The sequence below is a fragment of the Ursus americanus genome, chromosome 8 (assembly GCF_024610735.1).
Source record: "Ursus americanus isolate L20-20 chromosome 8, mUrsAme1.1.p, whole genome shotgun sequence".
NCBI lineage: Eukaryota > Metazoa > Chordata > Mammalia > Carnivora > Ursidae > Ursus > Ursus americanus.
In genome coordinates this window covers 13,196,105-13,220,893 of record NC_142134.1, presented here as the reverse complement: position 1 = coordinate 13,220,893, position 24,789 = coordinate 13,196,105, and the positions used below count along the sequence as shown (strand labels likewise).

The 24,789-nt window shown below is 36.8% G+C and overlaps 1 protein-coding gene across 7 annotated transcripts in view; it reads right to left on the bottom strand.

Annotated features, from left to right (window-relative positions):
- SNCA (synuclein alpha) overlaps window positions 1-24,789 on the bottom strand; it is a 147,373-nt gene that overhangs the window by 18,565 nt on the left and 104,019 nt on the right. For 6 of the 7 annotated variants that reach the window (XM_087863989.1, XM_087863986.1, XM_087863985.1 and 3 more), the window contains exon 5: window positions 11,958-12,034. The exons of the other annotated variant lie outside the window; for it this stretch is intronic. In XM_087863989.1, coding sequence (XP_087720115.1) covers window positions 11,958-12,034 — 77 coding nt within the window. The remainder of the gene's footprint in view (window positions 1-11,957; window positions 12,035-24,789) is intronic. 7 annotated transcript variants of the gene reach the window in all.

Below are 24,789 nucleotides of genomic sequence, written 5' to 3'. Positions count from 1 at the left end.
AGGAAAGAATATCCAATGGGTAAAGGCTGTCCAACAAATGGTGTTGGGAAAACTGGACAATGTGCAGAAGAATGAAACTGAATCACTTTCTTACACCATACACAGAAATAAACTCAAAATGGATAAAAGACCTAAATGTGAGATCTGAAACCATAAAAATCCTAAAAGAGACATAGGCAGTAATTTCTCTGACATTGGTTATAGCAATTTTTTTCTAAAAACTCTCCTGAGGCAAGTAAAACAAAAGCAAAAATAAACTATTGGAACTACATCAAAATAAAAGCTTCTGCACAGCAAAGGAAACAACCAACAAAACTCAAAGGCAACCTATAGAATGGAAGAAGGTATTTGCAAATGACGTATCTGATAAAGGGTTAGTATCCAAAATATTATAATGAACTTATATAACTCAGCACCCAAAAAACAATCCAATTAAAAAATGGGCAGAAGACATGAACAGACTTTTCTCCAAAGAAGACATACAGATGGCCTACAGACATATGAAAAGATGCTTATCAGTTTTTATCAGGGAAATGCAAATCAAAACTACAATGAGATATCACCTCATACCTGTCAGAATGGCTGAAATCAACACAAGAAACAACAGGTGTTGGCAAAGATGTGGAGAAAAAGAAAACGTCTTGCACTGTTAGTGGAATGCAAACTGGTGCAGCCACTGTGGAAAACAGTATAGAGTCCCTCAAAAAGGTAAAAATAGAACTACCCTATTGATGTGGAAATGTTGGGGTTCAGAACAAATGGTCAAGAAATAATTCTTGAGATATCTTTGGTGTAAAATGTGGTTTTATTAAAGCACAGGGATAGGACCCATGAGCAGAAAGAGCTGCAGTGGGGTCATGAGGAGTGGCTGATTGTATACTTTCAAGTTGGGAGGGGGCCAGGAATAGTACAAATCTCCAAGGTTTCCAGGACCCTGAAGGGTCTAGCTATTGTTAAGAAAAGTTCATTTATTAGTGTTTAGTAAAACTCAGTCATGGGACCCTTCAGATGTATATCAGTGGACCATATGTTTGGAGGATGATTGCTAACATATATCTTGGGTGGTAGAGATAAAGGAAGTTTCCAAAAGAATTTTTTTTTAAGATTTTATTTATTTATTTGACAGACAGACAGCTAGTGAGAGAGGGAACACAAGCAGGGGGAGAAGGAGAGGAAGAAGCAGGCTCCCAGCGGAGAAGCCCAATGTGGGGCTCGATCCCAGGATTCTGGGATCATGCCCTGAGCTGAAGGCAGACGCTTAATGACTGAACCACCCAGGCGCCCCTCCAAAAGAATTTCTATATGCTTAAGATAGACTCTTAGGATCCTGGGGGGTTGGGCCAAGATTGCCTTTTGTCCTTAGCAAAGTGTCAACATTGAGGCAGCTGAGCTCCCAGAAGAATGTCACTCTGCCTATTTCAAGCACTTGTCAGTGGTCTGTGAGCAGCAAGGAAATTTAAATTTTTTTTCTTTTGCCATTTTTGTTTCCCACATCACTATGATCCAACAATTGTGCTATTCAGTATTTACCCAAAGAATACAGAAACACTAATTCAAAGGGATACATACAACCCTATGTTTATCACAGCATTATTTACAATAGCCAAGATATGGAAGCAATCCAAGTGTCCATCGATTGATGAATGGATAAAGAAGTGGTGTGTCACACACACTCTGGAATATTATTCAGTCATAAAAAAGAAACCTTGCCATTTGCAATGACATAGATGGAGATAGAGAATATAATGTTAAGTGAAAGAAATCAGGGAAAGACAAATACTATATGATTTTGCTCGTATGTGGAATTTAAGAAACTAAACAGACGAGCAAAGGGGCAGAAAAAGAGAGAAAGAGAGAGAGAGAGACAAATCAAGACAGAGACTCTTAACTAAAGAGAACAAACTGGTGGTTACCAGAGGGGAGATGTGTGGGGGGATGGGCGAGTAGGTGATGGGGATTAAGGAGAGCATCTGTTGAGATGAGCACTGGGTGATTAAATAAAAACTTTAAAAGAAAATGTTATCCTTTCTGGTCCAGATTTAGACATACTAATTTTTTATTCTTTCCTGCGCATAAGTATTTTCTTTTTACTTTTCTCATTTTACATCTTAAGAACATGGCTTGACTTTCTGCCTGCCCGGCACATGCAGGCTGTCAGTTCCTTTTGGCTATCTTTGGGAGTAACTACAGATGCTGAAAAAAAAATAGTATCTTTTACACCCTTTTTGAGGATGCCTCTCGGGTCCATCAAGTTGTTTAATATTGCCAGAAATATTTACTGTTTGTCCTAGCTAAAACCTGACAAGATATTTTAAAAGACTTAATGAGTCTATAATCAGAAATTTGGCCAAATTGGAGGCTGATATTCAGAACCTGATATAAAAAATTTTAAGCACTCTCACTTCAGGTGAATGTAACCAGAAGACAAGAAGACATTCTCATAAGTGGATGGGTGTGTCTGTCCTTTGATAGCATACACAGCAACCCAGTTCCTTGAGGAATTAAAAACAGCTGTCCTTATTTTACAAGTTTAGTCTTACAAGACCTAAGGTGCAATTACAGAACCAATTCAAAGACACCGAGATCGATCAATCGATCTATCTATCTATCTAGGTTTTTTTTTTTTTTTACCAGTCCTACAACCTCCCCTATTTATCTCAAATTTCATGTATAAGTATTATAAAAATCCTGGCCTTAAGGGAAGGAGAGTCATTCTAGAAAGAGCTTGCATTTTTTTCCTGTGCTATTGAAATGTCAATGTTCAGTGTTCTACCTGGTCTTTTCCAGGAACTTAGTCCATCTCTCTAACACAAATTCCAGGGAGGTAAGTTTTATCAAGAAGAAAACAAGGGGGAAATCCATTTAGAACTTTACTTGCCAAGGACAAATACAAATCTTAAGTGTCTTCTCCACAAATATTAAAAGAAACCGTCAGCCATGTAGGCCAATAACCTTAAATTCATCTATCAGAAAAAGAAACTCATCCAACATTTATAACCAGTAAATTTGTACCTATTTCATGGCAGCGATTTTAAAATAGAAGCTATAAGATCTGCCTCTGTCTGTATGTTTATGTCTGTCTATCTATGTGTTGTCAATGTGTTTCTACCTCTGGATGGTATTACTAAAATTAATTTGTAAGAGAGAACTATTTCCTTGGTTTGAAGACAGGCTCTTCTAAAGATTGGCATTCTTTAACTCAGGGACAGAAACTAACCCAAATGTTTTTTTTAAATTCATGTGATCTGAAAAATATTTGAGATAAAACCTAGCTTAATAGTTTAATTTAAAAATAGTTTAATTTAAAAAAACATGTTTTTAGAGTTGTCAACATTAAATATAAAATTTTTATTCTACTTGAGTTTAGTAGCCAAATAAGTTTATCTTTTACAAAATCTGTCAACAACAACAAAAATAGTTTAGGGTAATGACTAACTTTGTGTAATGTTTAATAAAGTTTTTGTAAGTAATCTAAACAGAACTGTTAAGATCAAGTAGATTAAATAAAAGACATTTGGAAATGTTAATGCTACATTTGAAGATTTTAAGAGACATGCTTCTAGGAATTTTAAAATGTATTCATAAATTTGAAATTTTTAAAAATGCTGATATGACCATTCACAACTGCTTCTTAGTTTTCACTAGAAATCAAGGTTTCTAAGGGTTAAAGTTCTAATTAATATATGTAATTAAAACTACTAAAAATAAGAGAAACCTCTCTGTATGCCAGGAAAGTAGGATAGGTTTCAGAAAAAAAAAAAAAAGAGGTATAAAAAATTAAGATGCATTTTCTTGTTGAGGGAGAAAAAATTAATTTTGTCCTGAATTGAAGTTAAAGAAAAAAAAAAGGACAAAGTCAGAATATATATAAAAAATTATGAAAGGTTTGTGAACAAGAAATCTTTTAAAAATTAGTATGAGGTCAAGCTGGCTAAGATTAAATTTATTTTTTTTTAGGTTTTATTTATTTATTTGACACAGAGAGAGAGAACGCACACAAGTAGGCAGAGCAGCAGGCAGAAGAGGGAGAAGCAGGCTCCCCACTGAGTGGGGAGCCCAACGTGAGGCTCGATCCCAGGACCCAAAGATCATGACCTGAGCTGAAGGCAGACATTTAACCAACGGAGCCACCCTGGCACCCCCGAATAAAATTATTTTAAAAATAAGTTTTAATATCAAAATAAGCTGGTGCGAAGTTAAAATTTGGTTTTCTCTCTGTTAAAAGGACAATTTTCTTGGACTTTTGGTCTGTTTTGGTAAGATTATTATTTAAGATTCTTTACCTTTTGATTATCAAGTTTCATAATGATCTGTGATCCTATTTAGATAAGTGCTTTAAAACCTTTTTTTGGGTATTTGTGACAAACTTCCAAAATCAGTTCTTTTAAATATGCCTGTTTTACCTGGAATATTCCAAAAGATTTGTCAAACAAATTGGATGTTTGATATGTAATTTACATGGAAGTGTTGCAAATAAGTAATAATAAGCCTTTTTTATATCACATTTGTAGGATTGTGGCACATGTAAAGTCTATTTTCCTATAGAAACAGCCCCTCATTGCCAGACTTTGCCATCCTAATGTGCTTGTGACACAGAAGCAACAGTCTGCTTCTGAATCAGAAAAGCTGCTATGGACAAATAATGGCTGTAAATTCAGTGAAACACCTGCAACTAGACTTCATTAAACAGCTACTTAGCATGGGTTATCAATATGTTCTTGTTATTGTATATGCATTTTCTGGATGGGTTAAAGCCTTTTCTTGCTCCAAGTCTGATGCCTTCACAGGAGAAACAAAAAACTTAAATGTGTTTCCCACTTGAAGTGTATTTTCCACTATCTCCAGTGATCAAGGGACCCACTTCACCAGACAAATCCTAGGAGCCTTAACAAAAGCTTTACCAACCTGAAATCCCACCAGTGTTACAGCCTTTTGCTGATCCCTTGTTGTCTCATGCTAGTATGATCAGCTACTCTAAGTCTCCAGTGTTTTATGCTCAAGCCTGCCATCAATAAACATTTTCTAAATCTTAATTTTTTTCTTTTTTAAATTATTTTTTCAAATTAACATATAATGTATTACTTGTTTCAAGAGTACAGGTCTGTGATTCATTAGTCAGATAATACCCAGGGCTCATTACAACACATACCCTCCCCAATGGCCATCACCCAGGTAGATCCTAATTTTAAAGGAGCCCGTTGGTCACGCTCTGGACTGCGGTGACTGGGCATTCTAAAATGGTGATATGCCCGTGAGCCCCCATTGAGAGGGGCCTTAACGAGTGCCCCTGAGCACTGACACTGCTCCCAAACTAAAGGGTTCTCGAACCGCTAAATCAAACCCACAGTCAGAGAAGTAGCTGACATGGAGGTAGATTACTTCCAGCCAAGACGCTGGGGTAAGACTTCATACTTTAACTGAACACAAAACTTCTCCCTCTTTTCCTCTCCTTTTCTCTGGCATTGGCCTAGAAAGAGAACACCCTTATCTGTATCTCCCAGGCCATTGCTAAGGCAGGGAGTAACACCTTTGATTTCAGGCTAGGAGAAAACCTAAATGTACCCCTAAATGTACAAGCAAAATAAGACATCTTATTCGTTGATTCTCCTAAATTTACACTGTTGAGTTAAAAAGGACCTCTCAGGAGGCTTTTGAGATTGAGGATTCATTCCTTTTGGCAGGTCCTTATTTCCCCAGCTAGGGATAAATATGTTTATATAAATTTATATAAGATTACATAAATATAATAAAAATGTCACCTTCTTAAAATTACAAAATCTTCTAAAGCAATAGCAGCCCCACAAAGGTCCTTAAGCTCTCTAGCCAAAGTTGACGTTGATAATAGAATTAGTCTTGATTATCTTGTAGGTGAGCAAGGAGGTGTCTGTGTGTTTTGTCCAAAACCACTTGTTATACCTAGCTTAATGCTTTTGAGAAAGCTAAAACTCAAACAGGACAAGCTGCTTGGCTTTAAAAAGGTGATTCCTTTCATGGGGTTTCTCTTTGACTTATTTGATTTTGATGGTTTGGGTCTTGGGGACTGTGGTTCCAAAGTATACTCTAAATATTGGGAATTATCCTGCTTATAGTGATCGTAATAATCTCCTTGGTGTATTATATTCTCTCAAAAACTTTAAATGTATGTTTGCAACCACTAACCACCAAGCAAATGATCTCCCTACACCTGGAGCACCCAAGGAACAACAACAACAAGAATTATCAACTTAAAAAATGTCAACTGGAAATGTGACCTATGGATATCACAGAGGTTAAGTAAAAAGGTCATGGCCTATGGATGCCTCACAGAGGAGAAACAAAAGCTGTGGGAACTTCAGTGCGGTGGCTTAGAGAGATGCTAGTGTTTTAAAGTTTGATCACATCTGTCAGTTAAGCTCAGAGTCTGCTCAAAATTGGGGGGGGGAGGGGAGGGGGATTGTTAGAAAGAAAACCACAGGTCCAAAATGGCATCAGGGCTTGATACCTATTCTAATTGCTGCTTCGACCTCCCCCCAAAATGTAGTCTTAACCAGTCAGGAGTATTTCAGTCAGTGCCAATCAATCTGACACTTGGGTCCTCTTCATCCCCCCAAAAAAGAGGTAATCTGTATGACAAAACACCTTGTTCCCCCCCCCCCCCAGAAAGTGGCCTCCCTGAAATAATTCATTTCTTTTGTTAATATCCTTCTTGCCCCACCCTCCTTCTATAAAAACCTTTCATTTTGTGCATCTCCTTGGACGGCCCCCCCACTTGCTAGATGGGATGCTGCCCCATTTATTGTTTAATAAAGCCAATTGGATTTTTAAAATGTACACAGCTGAATCTTTGTCATTTAACAAATGGAAGAAAGAGGAGAAAGAATAAGAAGCACAAGCAATCAAAAATAAATCCCAAGATGTTCAATAACTATCAGCATATAGCAAGAACAGGCTTATACTTTCAGAAACCTTCAACTCATTAAAGGCATAAATATATTGCGTTCACAAGCCTGACTGCTGGGCTTTTTAAGTGTTGTTTTCTCTATTGATAATTTTTTTTTTAAGAGAGAGAATGAGAGCACTCACAAGCAGCGGTGGGGAATAAGTGTGGGAGAGGCAGAGGGAGAGGGGGAGAGAGAATCTCAAGCAGGCTTCAGAGCAGAGCCCAACGAGGGGCTTCAATCTCACAACCCCAAGACCATGTCCTGAGCTGAAATCAAGTTGGATGCTTAACCAACTGAGACACCCAGGCTCCCTAGTACATTAATATTTTAATAAATTATTAACTGTAAAAATCTTAAATAACTATATTACGTTAAATACAGTGGGGACAGCTCACAGAATTCCTGTGAGGCACACTATCCCTAGCTACATCTTCCCTAGAAAACTTGGTCTTAGAGAGGTTTAGTAACTTACTCAGAGTTGAATTGGTGGGGGTGACTTCTGACTGCTCTTAACCACTATTCTGAAGTTCTCCAAGAGTTCTGGCATTCAAATGTTTTAATTGAAATATCTATAGATTTCAGGAACTGGGAAATTAGACCTTCTATCATGTCTTATGTCCAAATTATTCTTTTAAGACTTAGTTAAGAGTCTTTTCCTGGGGGCACTTGGGTGGCTCAGTCAGTGAAGCATCTGCCTTCGGTTCAGGTCATGGTCCCAGGGTTCTGGGATCGAGCCCCAAGTCAGGCTCCCTGCTCAGCAGGAAGTCGGCTTCTCCCTCTGCTTCTTCCCCTTCCCCCTGCTCAAGTTCTCTCTCTCTCTCTCTCTCTCTCTCTCTCTCTGTGTGTCTCTCTCAAATAAATAAAATCTTAAAAAAGCATCATATGTTCTATAGGGCCATTGCATCTTTTATATTATAGAAGCTTACCTAGAAGGAAAAACAATATTCGTTAAAGCACAGGTGAGAATTGTCTCTATCAAACTACTCTGATGAGTCACCTGTGTGTAGAAAAATCCACCTCAAAGACATTGCCGGGGGAACTAGTGAGAGTCAAGGAACTGGTGGGGCTGAAGCGACAGTGTGGAAGATCGGCCTACTCCCGTGATGATTCCTGCCAAGTAAGTAAGCAAAATCCCTTATGGACAAAGATAACTGATATTCCGTTTCCTATTTTCTGTTGAGTCCTGTGCTGCAAAATAATTTCACTATCCCGCCGTGCCCCCCACACATAACCTGCTGTCCCCAAATCTTCACTAAAGTTTACTACACAGTGGTCAGAACAGGATGGTGCAGGATGAGAAAGGCACAGATCAGGTAGGAGAAAGATTATTTTATGGAAAAAAATTAGAGCCGGAATTGACAAGAAATGTATCTCAGAATTACCAGGTACGTATTTTGCCTTTCCTGTACTAACTGCACCTTAGGTTAAACAAAGAGTGAGTCAAGTTTTTCTCTCTAGTCTGGCTAAGAAAGGAAAAGTAGAGCATCATCTTTCTACATGGAAACTAGGCAGTGCTTGGCAATGGCTGCGAACATGACATGAAGAGACAGAAACACATATTCTGTGCTCCTTATGAGGTATCCTTGCTGAACATCTGAATTGGATGCACGTCTATTTCTCGATCTGAAAATTTACAGCAATGTATGCGGTGAAGATCGTGTTCACATTAGATGCAACTAGCAAAATTTCTGACTCTGGTGTATGATATAAGACAAATGATACAGTTACTTCACCAAAGTAAATCTCAAGGAAAACAAAAGTTTTGAGGAACCTAAAGATTAGATGAGAGAGCATCAGAAAATTGCAACTTAACAATGTTTTTTTTTAAAGAATGTTATTTTATTTTTATTTGAATCCTGATTTAAGCAAATATGAAACTGCTGGGGAAGTTTGAACACTGGGTAGGTATTTAATTAAAGAGTTGTTTTTTAAGTATGAAAATATATTAGAGTTTTGCATTAAAAAAGTGTCTTTAACTTTTAGAAATTAAGTAAACATTTGATTATTTAATCATTGTAAAATAGGTATTTGCTTTGAAATTATCCAGGTTTTGGGGGGGGGGGAATGGATGGCATATAGAAAACAGCATCTGTCAGTAGATGATCAGTTGTCTATGTCATTTTTCATATCAAATATAATAAAATGTACACATTCATTTCAATAGTCTCTAACCCTATGTTTTTCAGAATATGATTATGTGATCTATATTTGTCAACTCCACGTATTAATAGATTTTTAAGCTTACTAAAATATTTGGCAGCTATTCCAAAGAGAATACTATAAGATACAGTTTAATCACTAGATATAATTTTATCCTCAATTTGTATATTTACCATTTTACAAACTTATCTCTAAAAACGTTGAGTATTATCTAGAAATATCTCGATAGATTTCAATTTCAACTCCAATTTAGAACTGTGCTTAATTATGTTTTGCATGTTAAATAACATTAAGATTTTGTATTTATGGATATTAAGTAAGGACTTGTTTTCAAAACATAATCCCATTGAGAAAATATGAAATTCAGCTTCTGTTCATTTTTCTACAAAGGAAAATGGGAACATTTTGTTCCCAAGTTTTCATTATAATGTATTAAGCCAGAATATATTAGGGTATTAAAATACATGAGGAAAAAATGCTTAGATTATGGCACATGCCTGCATGTTTAGGAAGAGAACTTGTGTGCAAAGTTCAATAGAGTAAATAGATAAAGAGAATACCTTTTTTCTCTCTTATAGGCCCTATCTCCAGAAGATCTGCGTTTTCTTTTTGCAAGTGAGATTGTCTTTTTTTTTTTTTAAAGATTTATTTATTTATTTGACAGAGAGACAGCCAGCGAGAGAGGGAACACAAGCAGGGCGAGTGGGAGAGGAAGAAGCAGGCTCCCAGCAGAGGAGCCTGATGTGGGGCTCGATCCCAGAACGCCGGGATCACGCCCTGAGCCAAAGGCAGACGCTTAACTGCTGTGCCACCCAGGCGCCCCTCAAGTGAGATTGTCTTAAGAACAATGAAATAGAGTAAGTTTAGTCTCTTACTTCTGCATATGACCCATGGACAACCCAAATGGTTGTCAAAAATATTACAGTGGAATGGCCCTCCATTGCTAAATAAAGGTATAGACTTAGACATGGCTGTGACCTCTTCCATCTTAAAACACAAAGTCAAGTTCTTTCTAGATTAACCTGTTATGTCAAACAGCTGATATATGACCAACTACCAATTGGGAAGTACGATTCTAAGAACAGGAAAGTGTGGGGAAAGGGAAGCAAGCAAAGGAGGAGTGAAAAGCGACGGAAAGCATGAGGAGAGAGTCAGGCCAACTGCTCAGCTCGCTTGAAGGCAAGGGCATGAGCACCCACCCAAATGGCTGTTGCATCCCCAGCAAGTTGGTGGCAGCTTCCCTGACCCTCAGTACCTCTGTCTTTCTGTTGGTTATGGAAGGGGCTAAGTCCCTGTATTAAAAACCTTCATATTTGGAAAATAGTAGAGAGTCTGTTTCCCTTGGTCAAACTGTGATTCAAAAGGCAACTCAAATTTCACTAACTTTGCTTATATTTACATCTGTTAGTTTTATTTCACACTGTTACATAACTTTTGGTTAGCATTCTATTTTTAATGAATACAACTATGTATGTACTGATGTATGTTTTATTCATGTTATACTTAGATATGTTAAGAAACAAGACAACAGGCCCAACATGAAGTTACTTAGGTGAAGTTCCATTTCACCAAACCAAGACTTAGAGTTTCAATTCTCCTAGAAAGGGAATCTTAAACCAGTCCATCATGAATCGTTTGATCAGCACTAGTTAGGTTAACTGCCTCATAGACCCCTTCCATCCCCTAAAGGAAAGTAACTTTACCATAACCAACCCGCTTTTTGACTTAAGTATAACTTCTTGTTCCCACTTCCTTCTTCCTGTAAATCTTTTATTTTGTACAATGAATCGAGCTCCTTTCTAGTTCGGATGCTGCCTGATTCAAGTTAATTTTGCCCAAATATATACTTAAATTTTTTAATATGCCTTGGTTTATCTCTTAGCAGTTCTGTTGTCAGAAGTGGGAACCAAAGGAGACCTCTAAAGCCCCCAGACAAGCAAGTAAGCAGGCAAATGGACCAAATGTGCCTGTTGTGCCTATTGAGCTCATTACATTCTTGCCATGTGCCAGGAGGTCATGGAAAGTCCCTTTTGAATCCTAGCTCTGCAGTTTTGGGCTATAAGCTTTCAGACTTTGAGCATTTCTTTTCCTGGAATGGGCCTAGAAACTAACTGGAATCGAACTGGGTCTGGGTTAAGCTGGACATGGTCCAGTGTGAGGCCTCAGATGAATAAAACCTTATTTTAAGGCTGAACAAACAGGTCAATCTTACCAATGATAATCTTGAATTTTAGTGACTATGGTAGAGAACTTTTAACCTAGATAACTTATCCATTTAGAAGGTGCCCTAGAGGAAGAGGGGTCACAGCCAAGCATTCACCATAAAGAGTAGAGGGAAAATTAATTTTGCTCTCTTAGTTTCAGGTGACCAGGATGAGACCTGCAAAGATACTTCACTCACTCCAGTGCCTGCAGACAAGATCCTGGGAAAAGTGGCAGAAGTCAGCAAAGGGTGAGAATTCTCACCGAAGTCAGTTCTGACAGATCTCTATCTATAGTGCCTGGTTAGGACAGGAAGGTAAAATTTCATATTATCCCTTTCTTTCCAAATTCAGATTGGAAGGGAAAAAAAAAAGTAAGAATGAGGTTTTTGAATTGTGACTTGTGAATTTGCTTTCAGGTACCCATTCTTTGTTGATTTTTCTCTCTCAGGTATAACTATTACCTTCTTGTCATATTTTATGTACTGAGAACTTGGCTTGGCAACCTTCAGGTTGGGGTCTCCAAAAATATGGCTGGACAGAAATGCATGTTGCACCCCATTTGTGGCTATGGTCCCACTGACTCTTGCCAGCTCTTGGGAAAATTATCTTTCATCTGTCTTTTGGCTGTCCTTGGGAGTGGCTCTTGTTCTTAGGAGGATAGTGTCTTTTGTACCTTCTTTGGGGATACCCCTTTGTCCATGGTGTTGTGCAGTACTGCCAGGAATAGTTCATGTCTGTCCCAGCTGAAACCTGACAAAATATGCAAAAGAATGTTTTCTTAAGTTGTATGCTTAGAAGTTGGACAAATTAGAAGCTGATACTCATAGCCTGATTAGAACTCTTTTTTAGGCCTTCTCCACTAAGCTAAAATGAAACTACGTACCCAGCGGGAAACATTCTGAAACCTTTGTGGAAGGACTTATTAAAACATTCCAAGACACACAACTCTAAATCTAGAACATAGGGATCTTTTGATTTAGGTTTTAGTTGAAGATCTTCCTGATAGAAAGAAGCAAACAGGGGATAATATAGTTGGATGGGTGGGTCAATCTCTTACTATCATTTTAGGAGTTGCAAGCCAGCTCTTTGAGGAATTAAAAACAACTCTAGTTGTTTTACAAATTCAGTCTTTACAAGAACACAAATGGGACTCTAGAAACAATTTAAAGCCCACCTATCCTTTTTGCCAATCCCCAAACCTCCCCTATTCATCTCAGAAGGCTTGCAGATATTATAAAACATCTGAATTTAGGGAACAAAAGTCCTTCTTGGTGGAAATGGCATTCTTTTTCTGGGTCTTTTGAGATGTAATTATTCTACTTGGTGTTAAGAACCAAGATATTTATCAGAAGAAAAAAATAAAGAAAAACATTATTTCAAAAATTAGGCTTAAGATAAATCTTAAAAGTCTCTCGAATATCAGTAAAAAGCTTTAGGCATCTGAGCAGGGAACCTTAACTTATTCTATCTGCCATAAGCACAATTTGGATTCAACTGTTGTTTTATAAACTAGTGAGTTCTTCATATCTTACCTATCTCATGGCTAAGATTTTAAAACAAAAGCTCTAAGATCTCTGTTGCATTTATATATATATATGTTTATGTATGTATGTTATAAATGTGTGATTTTTTTCTATCTTCAGGTGGTATTGGCAAACTTAATTTGTAAACAGCTCTATTTAATGGTCCTAAAGACAACCATTTACATGAATCAAGTATATGCTCAGAAATATAGAAACTAATCCTAATGTTTTTCTAGGTCACAGGACCTAGCATAATCTTTAGTAAGCAGAAGCTAGTTAAACTTCATTAGTTTAATTAAAACAGGCATGTCTTTAAAGTTATCAGCATTAAATATAATACTTTTATTCTACCTAGGTTAACTAAAAGTCAAATAAGCTCACACTGTCTCTGTTACAGAATTTGTTAGCAAGAAAGATAGCATAAAATGAAGGTTAGTTGCTTAATGTCTCAAAAAATTTTCATGACTATAATCTAAACATAATTGGTAAGAACAAGTAAATTGATGTAAGTAAAATTTTACGAATGGAATTTTCAACAGTAACTATGCTTCATCATATGTCAACTTTTAAAGTTTCCAAGATCTTTTTGGTAACTTGAAACCTCAAAGATATACTGAGACAAATTAAAACGCATATTCATTGACTATCTACATAATTTCCAAATAAGATAAAATACTAAAACATTAATTACTGATCACAGGTTTATCCACTTTTGGCCACCTTTTACAGAGGAACTAAAGGTTATTGTGTCCATTATAAACATGCCACATTGGAAAATTTACTATGAGAAAGAATATGCTTCTAGAAATTATTAAATTTATAAATTTGCAAGCCCACAGAATGCTGGTGTAACAATCCATAACTGCTAACTTCTTAGTTTTCACCAGGAATGAAGAATTCTAAGAGTTAAGAATTCTAATCAATATATTTTGTTAAAACTACTTAGAAATAATAAAGGTGAAAGGAAACCATTGTATATGAAAATTTGGTAAGGAAAGTAAAATGATTGTTTCAGAGTGAGAAAGAGGAAAATCTGACTGGATATACAAAAGTCGTAGGTTTGTGGAATGGGAATATTGGAAAAGGAATTTTATGTGTGATCAAGCTGGCTAAAAATAGAATGGATTTTTTCTTTATTTTTTAAAAATGAGTTTTAATATCAAAAGTGCACTGGTACAAAGTTGGAAATTAGTTTTCTCTGTTAAAAGGACAAAATTTTCTTAGATTATTGGTCTGCTCTTAAGAAGTTTTTAAAAAAAGATTTCTCTTTACTTTTTAAGTAATCTGCAAATCTGGTCAGCAAAGGTTTTGTGTTTTACCAAAAATAACCTACCATGCTTCACATTGTCTTTTTCAGGTCTCTGATTACTTAATAAGACCCAATCTTACCACTATTAAGAGAGTTAAGTTTTGTTTCTAACTATGCAGCTTTTTATATAGCCTTTAACATCATCTTTTGTCACTTCTGTTAAATAATTAAGTATGATTTCATAATGATCTGTGATCCTAATTAGTCCAATGCTCAAGCCTTTTGACATTTTCTTGAAATCAGATTCTAACTTCAAACTAATTTTGAGATTTCCTCCTTGAGGAACCCTGGAAAATCTCAAAGGATTTGTCTCTCAGATTGTAAAAGAGAGATGTAAAACCAATTAGGTTTATTTGGTATGTTAAATTATGTGTTAAGCATTGTTAAATAGTAATGATAAACCTTCTCAGGTTATACTTTTGGACACGTGTGTGTGTGTGTGTGTGTGTGTACGCGTGCACCTATGTGAACATACATGTGTATATACATCTCTATATAGATAAATGCATGTTATTAATATAAATGTTCTCAAATTTGTACAAAATTCATAAAAATATGGTATGTTCTGATAGAATGTTATCAGTCATAATTCCAGTTATTTTCTTAAAATGTATGTCACAGAAATAACCAAGTTTCCTCAACAATTCCATTATAATGAACTCTCCTCAGATCTTTAACCATGGGCATTTTAAAGCTTTTTGTCATTTATAGATCATTTTGTTACTCTAATGCTTTTGCAAAAGTGGGATTCATGGAAAGGACCCTACCAAGTACTCTGGACCACTGACACTGCAGTCAATTCCAAGGTATTAAAATTTGTGCATATTTCACACCTGAAGGAGGCTCCACCTGAAATCTGGTCCCGTGCAAATGCTGAAAACCTCAAAATCAAATTGGCCAGGAAGAGAAAACGCTGACATTGAGGAGGACTGCTTCTTCCTAATATGCCATATCAAAAACATTTCTTTCTAGTTCTTTCTTCTCTGACCACATGAATATCTTTATGATTCTTTTGTCTATCTTTTCCTTCTTCTGGCCTGGAAAGATAGTGCTGCTATTCATGTATCTTAGGCCATTGCAAAGGAGAGTAATCCAACCTCCAAACGACCGTAGGATTTTCCACAACGCTGGCGGATCCAGTAGCTCTGCCCACCACAGACTTCTCCCTGATTATCCAATGCCTCAGTTTCTCTGGCACAAACTCAGCCTCATCTCTATGGTGTCCAACTCCCTAACCCCAGATGTCCATTTTCCTATCTCTAGTTAATAATCTCAAACCTGGGAAACTTTTCACCCAGCCTCTATACAATGAAAGGGACACAAGGCAAGGCTAAACAAAATAAAACCACTGGTATGGTCTATAGACCGTTACTTACATATTACCAGCCTCATGGCTGTTGCATTTCCAGCCCTGAGCCACAGACTCAAGCAGGAATTACCAGTAGACACTCATGATTTAAGATTCACTTCCTTCGGCAGATCCCTACTCCCCAGATTAGAAGTGCAAATGAGGCTATGATCAGGAAACTCTCCTTAATTCTTGAAGATGTTGCAGAATCTCCTGCTAAAGAAATACCCGCCTAATAAAAGTCCTCAGATTCTCTGGCCAAAGTTGTTCATGATAAATAGAAGAGCCCTTAATTATCCCTTAGCAAAGCAAGGAGACGTCTGTGCTGTGGCCAACAGCACTTGCTGCACTTAGATGGACGTTTCTGGGGAAGCTGATACCCAGCTGCATAAGATCACTCAACAAGCCAGTTGGGTTAAGAAAGTGACCTCTTCAAAGGGAAGTCTTTTCTTGGCTTATCTGAGTCTGACTGGTTAGGGTTTTGGGGACCATGGCTTTAAATTGCACTCCATACATTGGGAATGATCCTGCCCGTAATAATCATTGTAGTCTCTCCAGTGCACTATATTCTTTCAAAAGATTTAAATGCATGTTCACAGCTGCTAACCACCAAGCAAATGACCTCCCTAAGAATAGAACATCGTAAAAGGAACAAAGAGAATGACCAACTTAAAAAACGTGAACCCGACATCGTGACCTATGAGTACTATGACGAGATTCAATAAAAACCATGAGAGCTCCAGAGTGATAAACGGGAGTAGTGCTAAAGCCTTAAATTTTTTATCAAGTCTCTTAATTAGACTGAGATCCTGATCAAAAGGGGGAGATTGTTTAAAAAAAAAAAAAAGGCCCCAAATGGAGTCATTTAGGCTAAGCCCCACCTAACCAAGCAAGATTCAACTCAATTGCAGTTTCAGCTCTCACAGAAATGAAATCTTCAATGAATCAATAAGGAGTCCCCAGATCAGCACTATTTAGGGTAACTGTCTGATAGATGCCCCGCCATTCCCTAAAGGAAAGTAACCTTGTCATAACCAACCTGCTTTTTTGTGTAAGTGTAACTTACTTGTTCCAACTCCCTTCTGCCTACCCAGTCTTATTTTGTACACCATCTCGAGCTCCTTTCTATCTGCTAGATTGGATGATTCCAGATTTGAATCAAATTTTGGCTCAAATAAACTCTTAAAAATTTTAATATGCCTCAGTTTATCTTTTAACAAATGTAAATTAATACTTTGTGTAATAAAATTATTTTTGTTCAATTGCATGACTTTTAATTTTATTGTGTATTTATTCTAATGCACAATGGAGATGAAAATTACTTCCCCAAACCAACCTCTTCGGCGAGACTTACAATCATTAGGGGTCCTTTCTTGTTAAAAATGTAGGTTTCTAGGGCCCTGTGAATATTTTATATGTTCCTAGGAAATTATTACTTAACATCATCAACTGTTTGTAAACTCTGTGGCATCATTTGGTTTAGAGTATAGCAGTGTACTTGCTATCAGTGTAAATACATAAAAAAAAACATCTTTTTTGAATATCTTTCATTTTGAAATCTATAAAAAAAACTGTTGGCAAATGTACAACGTGTTCTAAAGACTCTGAGAAGCAATACATGAAAATATTTATAATAACATGGCTTCCTGCCCTGCCAGGCATTTAGGCCTTAAACATTTCCCCACTGTTTTTACACTGAAGGATATTTTGTGTGGGAATATTTTGCTGCATTGCGAAACAGTGTTAATCAACCTCAAATAACAGATCAAATAGTGGGGTAGAAGAGATAGTAACCCTAATGATTAAGAAACTAAGCAAAGAACTCTATCTTAAGAGGGAAAAAAGGTACAACTTAGCACTCATCTTAAAGGATCCAATGTTTCTATCATGAAATCAAGCTCAGAACTCCTGTTCCAGTGAAAATAACATAGACTTTTAAAATGTGTATATCATATACTCCCAATTTTTTAAAAAGGGAGGAAATGATGTGTGTAGACAGTGTTAAGTACCATTTATTTTATTGAAAAACTAAAAAATGAAGTAGGCAGGTATGAGAGTTTTGTTTAAAATAGGGCCAAAATACATTCAATATATTCAAATTTTTGCTATTAATTCTTAGTGTTCTAATAATGCCATTTGAAATGGAGAGCAAAGGGCATCTGATTGAAAATCAGATTAATTTCTTTTTTTTTAAACAGCTAAGGAAGTTTATAAAGAAAAGAAATTGAATAATTTTTAAAAATTGGACAATGTTATTTAACCTTTAAAACCAAAACAATACATGTACTTCAGAAATACCACTAACATCTAAAGTCCTAATGTTATGAATAGGGAATTCAAAAATAATGTAATGATCATATTTATTGTTTACAGACTATAAAGACTGTTTCAATGCATTCTAGTAATTAAGTGCTATGACAATGAGAAACCATGAAAACTGACATATTCTGGTATAACCAACACCCAAAGAATAATGAATATTGTTAAAGAACTCTTAATGAACCCTTACTGCTTTTTCCAATTACGTATGGATAAATTAAAATTCAATTTTTATTTTAGGGTAAAATACAGTTAGGGTTTAGATCTAGGGCAGAATTAAAGTGACCAACAGAATTGGTCTATTCAATGCTATACCTTTAGGAATGCATCAAATATGGCAGAACCAGCATTAATGGCTATCTGGTATTGGAGGCCTTGTGCTTGAAGCCTTTTGGACTAATCTCTTCCTTTCGAGGCAAAAGGGCAAAGAGTTGCAACATGGTGAAGTGAGACAGATGTAAAAGAGAATGGGTAAGTGGGAAGGCAAGGCATCAGAGGAATTAAAAAGTGATAGGCCTGGTACAGTAATAGAGACAAGTCTATAACTACAATACTTTGAATTTTTTGTACTGCTATTTCGATGCAGCAGTATTTTAGATTCTGTTGGCCTAACTTTTCAACAAGATAGAAAATTTTAAGTTTTGATACTATAGTATCCTGTTGTGTTTTAGATGTCTTAGTCCATAATTTTTCTATCAACATTTACTGCTCGCTTGTATAAGACATTCTTTAGGGTGTGGGAAAACACACACACATATCACACATTATACTTGACCACTGATGATCTCTGGGGCTACCTCCTGAGACCATCCTGATTCTCTTAATTAAAAAGTGCAACTACAGCACATGATTTTCATCATAAATTGCATATGCTACAATAAACAAAACCTAGCAACAAGGCTGAGTGAAGATATAGCTCCTGGTCATCTGCTGGGCTTTCTTACTGGCAAAGCAACCTGCGCTCCTCATGTGTTATACACCAACTCAGATTGTGTCTCAGCAAATTTACTGATTACTATGTCATCAACCATCTGGATCACTTGGGAACAGTCAATTGATGAACACCATAAGTCTATAGTAAACACATTATACTACTGTACATAGTTCATACCTACAGGGGAATCTTTTCAAATTAAAAATACAAATCTATCTTAATTTAATGATACTTTTAGAGAAACCAGTCTTCCATAGAAATATATATTTAGAAGCCATTTATACCCTATTTTGGATAATTAATTAGCATACTACTTATTTTCTTGCTGTTTGCCCTTCTATTTCTTTAGTTTTGGTGATCCCCTCAGAGAGAAAGATAAAGGGAACAGATACAATTAATTTGACTCTAAAATGTTTAAAACGAAGGAGAAAGTGAAGTTAATACATTAAATCTCTTTGGGGGTTATTTTTTTGGATGCTATTTATCTATTATCCTTGAACCCAGTTTTAAATACATTCAACCATAAATTACAAAATAACCAGTCTATAAATCAGGAATCAGTATGAAATCATTTTTTAGAAGAAATTTCCATTATATAGCAAAGTGGTAGTATTCTATCTCAAAATGTTATTCTTCTTGTAAACATTAACAAGCAGCTCAGTGACTGCCATATTTATGATAGTGCCATGTAATTAGCTGACTCACCTAATAAGACTTCACAGGAGAGCAACACTGCTAGCTTTTTTTCCTGCTACTAGTTCTAAACACTAATATATAATGGGAAGTCTGGAAATAAACTATTTCTCTCTTCATGTCTAAAAATGGATCTTCCTCTTCCATTAATGAAAAAACACTACTATACATTATATATATATATATATATAATGTATGAATTTAATACATTAATATATAATGTATGAATTTAATACATTAATATATAATGTATGAATTTAATACATTAATATATAATGTATGAATTTAATACATTAATATATAATGTAATGAATTTAATTATTTCAAGTTTGCATAGATAGGATTTTTGCAGATCTGTCCCTCGGATAGTGACTAAATGAGACATCAAAGTAAAAGTGGGTCAACCTGAAAAAGATCTACCCTTATGCTGAGCTCAGAAGCAGCCAGTCATTTCGTCTTTGCAAACACATTGATATATATGGAAGCAAGTCTAAAAACTAGCAACTGGGCATAGAATCAGTGAGGGGTAAGGGTTAGAAAGAAATTAGGAGTCTGCCTCTGTATTTTAGGTATCTTGGGAATGCTAAAAGTCTCCCGGAAAGAGGAAATCTAACATCAAAATCTTAGTGATCGAAGGCCCAAGTGTTTGTTTTCAAAAGTAGGTGGGAAACTGGTCTTAGTCTCTGACTGGCAGAAAATACGTCAGGCAAAATAAACTGCTTGTACACTAAAGGGTGGCTAGGACTTAATAGGGCTCTGAAGCAGAGAGTGAAGACAGTAACTTCCAGATCAGCGGACATGAAATCTAGGAGGAGAATCTTAAAGAGCAAGATAAAGATGTGTCTCTTTGTCTAAGAAAGTAAGACTAGGCAAGTCTCCCAGAAAGCCAGAACACGAGCACAGTACATCCAGTCAGATGCATGTGACACCTGAGGGCCCAGGAGTCTCCTTACTACTGGGAACAGATGTCAGTCATGAGTGAAAGGCTTTGAAGATCTAGAAGACAAACTTGGTAATTAGAAAATGGGCAAAAGGGGGCGCCTGGGTGGCTCAGTTGTTAATCATCTGCCTTCGGCTCAGGGCATGATTTCAGGATCCTGGGATCGAGCCCCGCATGGGGTTCCCTGCTCTGCTGGGAGCCTGCTTCTTCCTCTCCCACTCCCCCTGCTTGTGTTCCCTCTCTCGCTGGCTGTGTCTCTCTCTGTCAAATAAATAAATAAAATCTTAAAAAAAAAAAAAAAAGGGCAAAAGACATGAGGAGAAATTTCACCAGGACGGATATATAAATGGCAAATAAGCACTTGAAAATATATTCAACATCATTTGGCTATCAGGGAAATGCAAATTCAGACCACAATGAGATATTGCTACACACCAATCAGAATGACTAAAAAAATAGTGGTGACACCAATGGCTGGCAAGGTCGCAGAGGAACTGGGTCATTCATATGTTGCTGGTGAGAAAGGAAAATGGCTCAGGCACTATAGAGAGCAGGTTGTCGGTTTTCTAAACCATAAACCTGTAACTACCATATGATCCAGTACTCCTGAGCATTTAGCCGGAGAAAAGAAGACTTATGTTCACATGAAAACCTGTACATGAATGTTTATAGAAGCTTAGTCTTAATAGCCAAAAACTAGAAACAATCCCGAGGTGGCATCGACCCGACAGGGTGAATGGTTATGTAAACTGGGCTGGATGCTTGCTGTGGAGTACTAGGCAGCAGTAAAAAGAAAGAAACCATCGATACATGCAGTGACCTGATGAATCTTCAAAGAGTTACACTCCATGAAAAAAAACCAATCCCCAAAGGTTATCTACTGTGTGATTCCATTTATGTAGCATGATGGAAATATCAAAATTATAGAAATGCAGAAGGTATTAGTGACTGCCAGGGCTTGAGGGCAGAATGTGGGACGGAAGGAAGAGAGTGTGGCTCTGAGTGCAACATGAGAGATCCTTGTGGTGACCGCAGTGTTCTGTGTCTTGACTGTTATCAGCGTGAATACCCTAATTGTGTTATTGGATTATGGTTTTACAATGTGTTACTATTGGGGGGAAAGTGAGTGAAGGGTACAGGGGACTTCTTTGCTTATTTCTTAAAACTGCAACTGCAACTTCAATTATCTCAAAATAAAAGTTTAATTAAAAAAAAAAGAAGACAAACTCTTCAAGTGGATCTCAGCTTACAAGTTTAGTATCTCTGACAGAACGGGCCCAGGAACAATGCCCCACAGGCCACAGTAGTCACTTTCTGTAGGTGTTGCGGTTATTTTACCCTGTAAATTCTTTCATTGTTAAGCTTTGTCACACAATTGTGGTTGTTACTTTCTTTTATTTACTTGGAAAAAGTTTCCTCTGAAAACCTCTATCCATGTCTCAACAGATGTGAGATAAAAAGAAATCTACTTAAAAGATTAGGAAGAAAGGTAATGGCTTGGGTGTATCCTTAGAAGGTGATTCAAATACAATATTAAAATGCTTAATTTTTGGGGCGCCTGGGTGGCACAGTGGTTAAGCGTCTGCCTTCGGCTCAGGGCGTGATCCCGGCGTTATGGGATCGAGCCCCACATCAGGCTCTTCCACTAAGCCTGCTTCTTCCTCTCCCACTCCCCCTGCTGTGTTCCCTCTCTCGGCTGTCTCTGTCTCTGTCGAATAAATAAATAAAATCTTTAAAAAAAAATAAAATAAAATGCTTAATTTTTAATTTTCCATCCTACAACTGAGGTTTATTTGGTGTTTATCTGTATTTGGTCCTGTTCCAGGAGTTTCACAAGCATTATCTGATCTTAAAAAACAACCCTATGAGAAAGTTACTACTGTTATATCTATTTTATCAATAAATGAACAGCGATAGGCAGTCTGGCTCCAAAGGCACGCAGCTACTATGGCTATGTCTTACATAGACAGAATGTATTATCATATGTTTATTAAATCTGCAAACACTGCTAATCTATTTTTTCTTAAAGAGAAAAATAGATTATTATGAATTCAATGCATAGCATTTTTTTGGTTTAGACCTTTTCATTAGTGTCTTCTAACAAAATAAAGATAAAACTTTCAGAAATAAATTGTTCATTTCCCCCCAAATATGTGGCACAGAAACTACAGTTTTTTAGAGTGCTTTGCAATATCATCACTTGAGCTTCTTTCCTCAATCCTTTTTTTTTTAAAGATTGGGGGGGGGGGGTGCGAGTGGTGGGGGGAGGGGTAGAGGGCGAGGGAGAATCTCAAGCAGATTCCTTGCACTCAGCTGAGCATGAGTGAGAGCCAGACACAGGGCATGATCTCTGGACCCTGACTTTCAGACCTGAGCTGAAAACAAGAGTCATATGCTTAATCGACTGCACCACCCGGCACCACCAGGTACCCCTTTCCTCAATTCTTTTGAGCAACCAATAAAGCTTTTGCTTGGGTCACAGGCCTTGTCTTCTTTAACTTTATTCTGGAAATGGCAATCTCAAGCCCCTACACCAAATTCATTTTGATTATCACAATAAAACGTAATGGCCCATCAAGTCCATGAGGCAGATATTACACTTAGTCATGATGTTTATTTATTTATTCTGCCTTATTTCAACAGAGAATTTGAAGGGGAATCAAATATTATTTCCTCATCATGACAAATGATACCCTTTGCTCTGGTTGATGTCTTTTTCTTCTTTCTTTAGTTAGGTACTAAATGTTTATTTGTGTTCTTTAATTACTTTTAAAACATCCCTTATTTCTGGATTACACTACAGAACTCTCAATACAGAGTTCTGTATTTGTCAACTATTCTCCTTTGTTTTTTAAAGATTTATTAATTTTAGAGAGAGAAAGAGAGACAGGGGGGAGGGACAGAGGGAGAGGGAGAGAGAAACTCAAGCAGACTCCACACTGGGCCCGGAGTACCATGAGGGGCTCAATTTCACAACCTTGAGATCAGACCTGAGCCAAAACCAAGTGTCAGATGTTTAACCAGCTACACCATCTCGGTGCCCCAACCATTCTTCTTTCTTTAATTTGGTTAGTTTACATCTCTGGTTTATATTGAGTGGAAACTCCTCAATTTCGGTATCAAAGGGAGAAAAACAACATACAGAATATTCTGTATTTGGGATGCTGCAAGTGTGTCTATGGTTGCAAGGAGAAGGTGGTATGGGTACACATGTGCATGTATGTGTATGAGTTGGAAAACTATATATTGAGCATAATTTCTAATCCTATTACTCTTGAGGAACTAAAAGTGTGGTTACACAATCACTATAAATATTGTGTCATAGTCTCCTCTCTCCACCAACTGTATGCACTATTTGTTGTTGAGAAGACAAGGAAAAAAATATGCTTTTAAGAGCATGGGATTTGGTGGCCAATTGACCTAGTGGCAGATGGTCTCTGTGAGATTTTGAGCAATGTAGAGGTCTCAACTAGAAAATGGTAATAATAAAACCTTTATCAGATTATTGTTGTATTAAGTGAAATGATATACATAAAATAGCCTATAATGACCAGCACATATATACAATGGACTATTACTCAGCCATCAGAAAGAACGATTACCCAACATTTGCAGCAATATGGATGGGACTGGAGAAGATTATGCTAAGTGAAATAAGTCAAGCAGAGAAAGACAATTATCATATGGTTTCACTCATTTATGGAACATAAGAAATAACAAGATCTGTAGGAGAAGGAAGGGAGGAATGAAGGGGGGTAAACAGAAGGGGGAATGAACCATAAGAGACTATGGACTCTGGGAAACAAACTGAGGGCTTCAGAGCAGAGCGGGCATGAGGGATTGGGATAGGCCTGCGATGGGTATTAAGGAGGGCACGTGTTGTATGGAGCACTGGTTGTTATACACAAACAATGAATCATGGAACACTACATCAAAAACTAATGATATACTGTATGGTGACTAACATAACATAATAAAAAATTTTTTAAAAAGACCAACACACAGTCAGAAGAATACAAATATTTACTAAGCATCTCTAGAATGTCTAAAGCACTTTATTTTTGTGATCTAAGTATCCCGACAAATGTATATCCTATATTGTCTCAAAACACATTACCTGCTGTTGTTGTTTTTATTGTCATTTTACTGCTAATTTTTTTAAAGCTTTTTTGGGGGGGAAAAGATTGAAACAAACAATTATTTTAAGAATGGAAGTTTTTGCCTTTTTCATTGTCTGGCTACATGTGACTCTCTATTGTCAGTATTTTGCCTTTCTTAAACTGGTTTACAAGTCCCCTTTTTTGTTCCCTCTCACCTGCCTAGAAATGCAGCTGAAAACTTTTAGTACTAAGTGATAGATAGGCCTTGCTATGTTCTGAGTATACCAAAGTGAAACAGCTCTATAACATTTGCTTTTTATCTATCAGTGCAAATGCTAC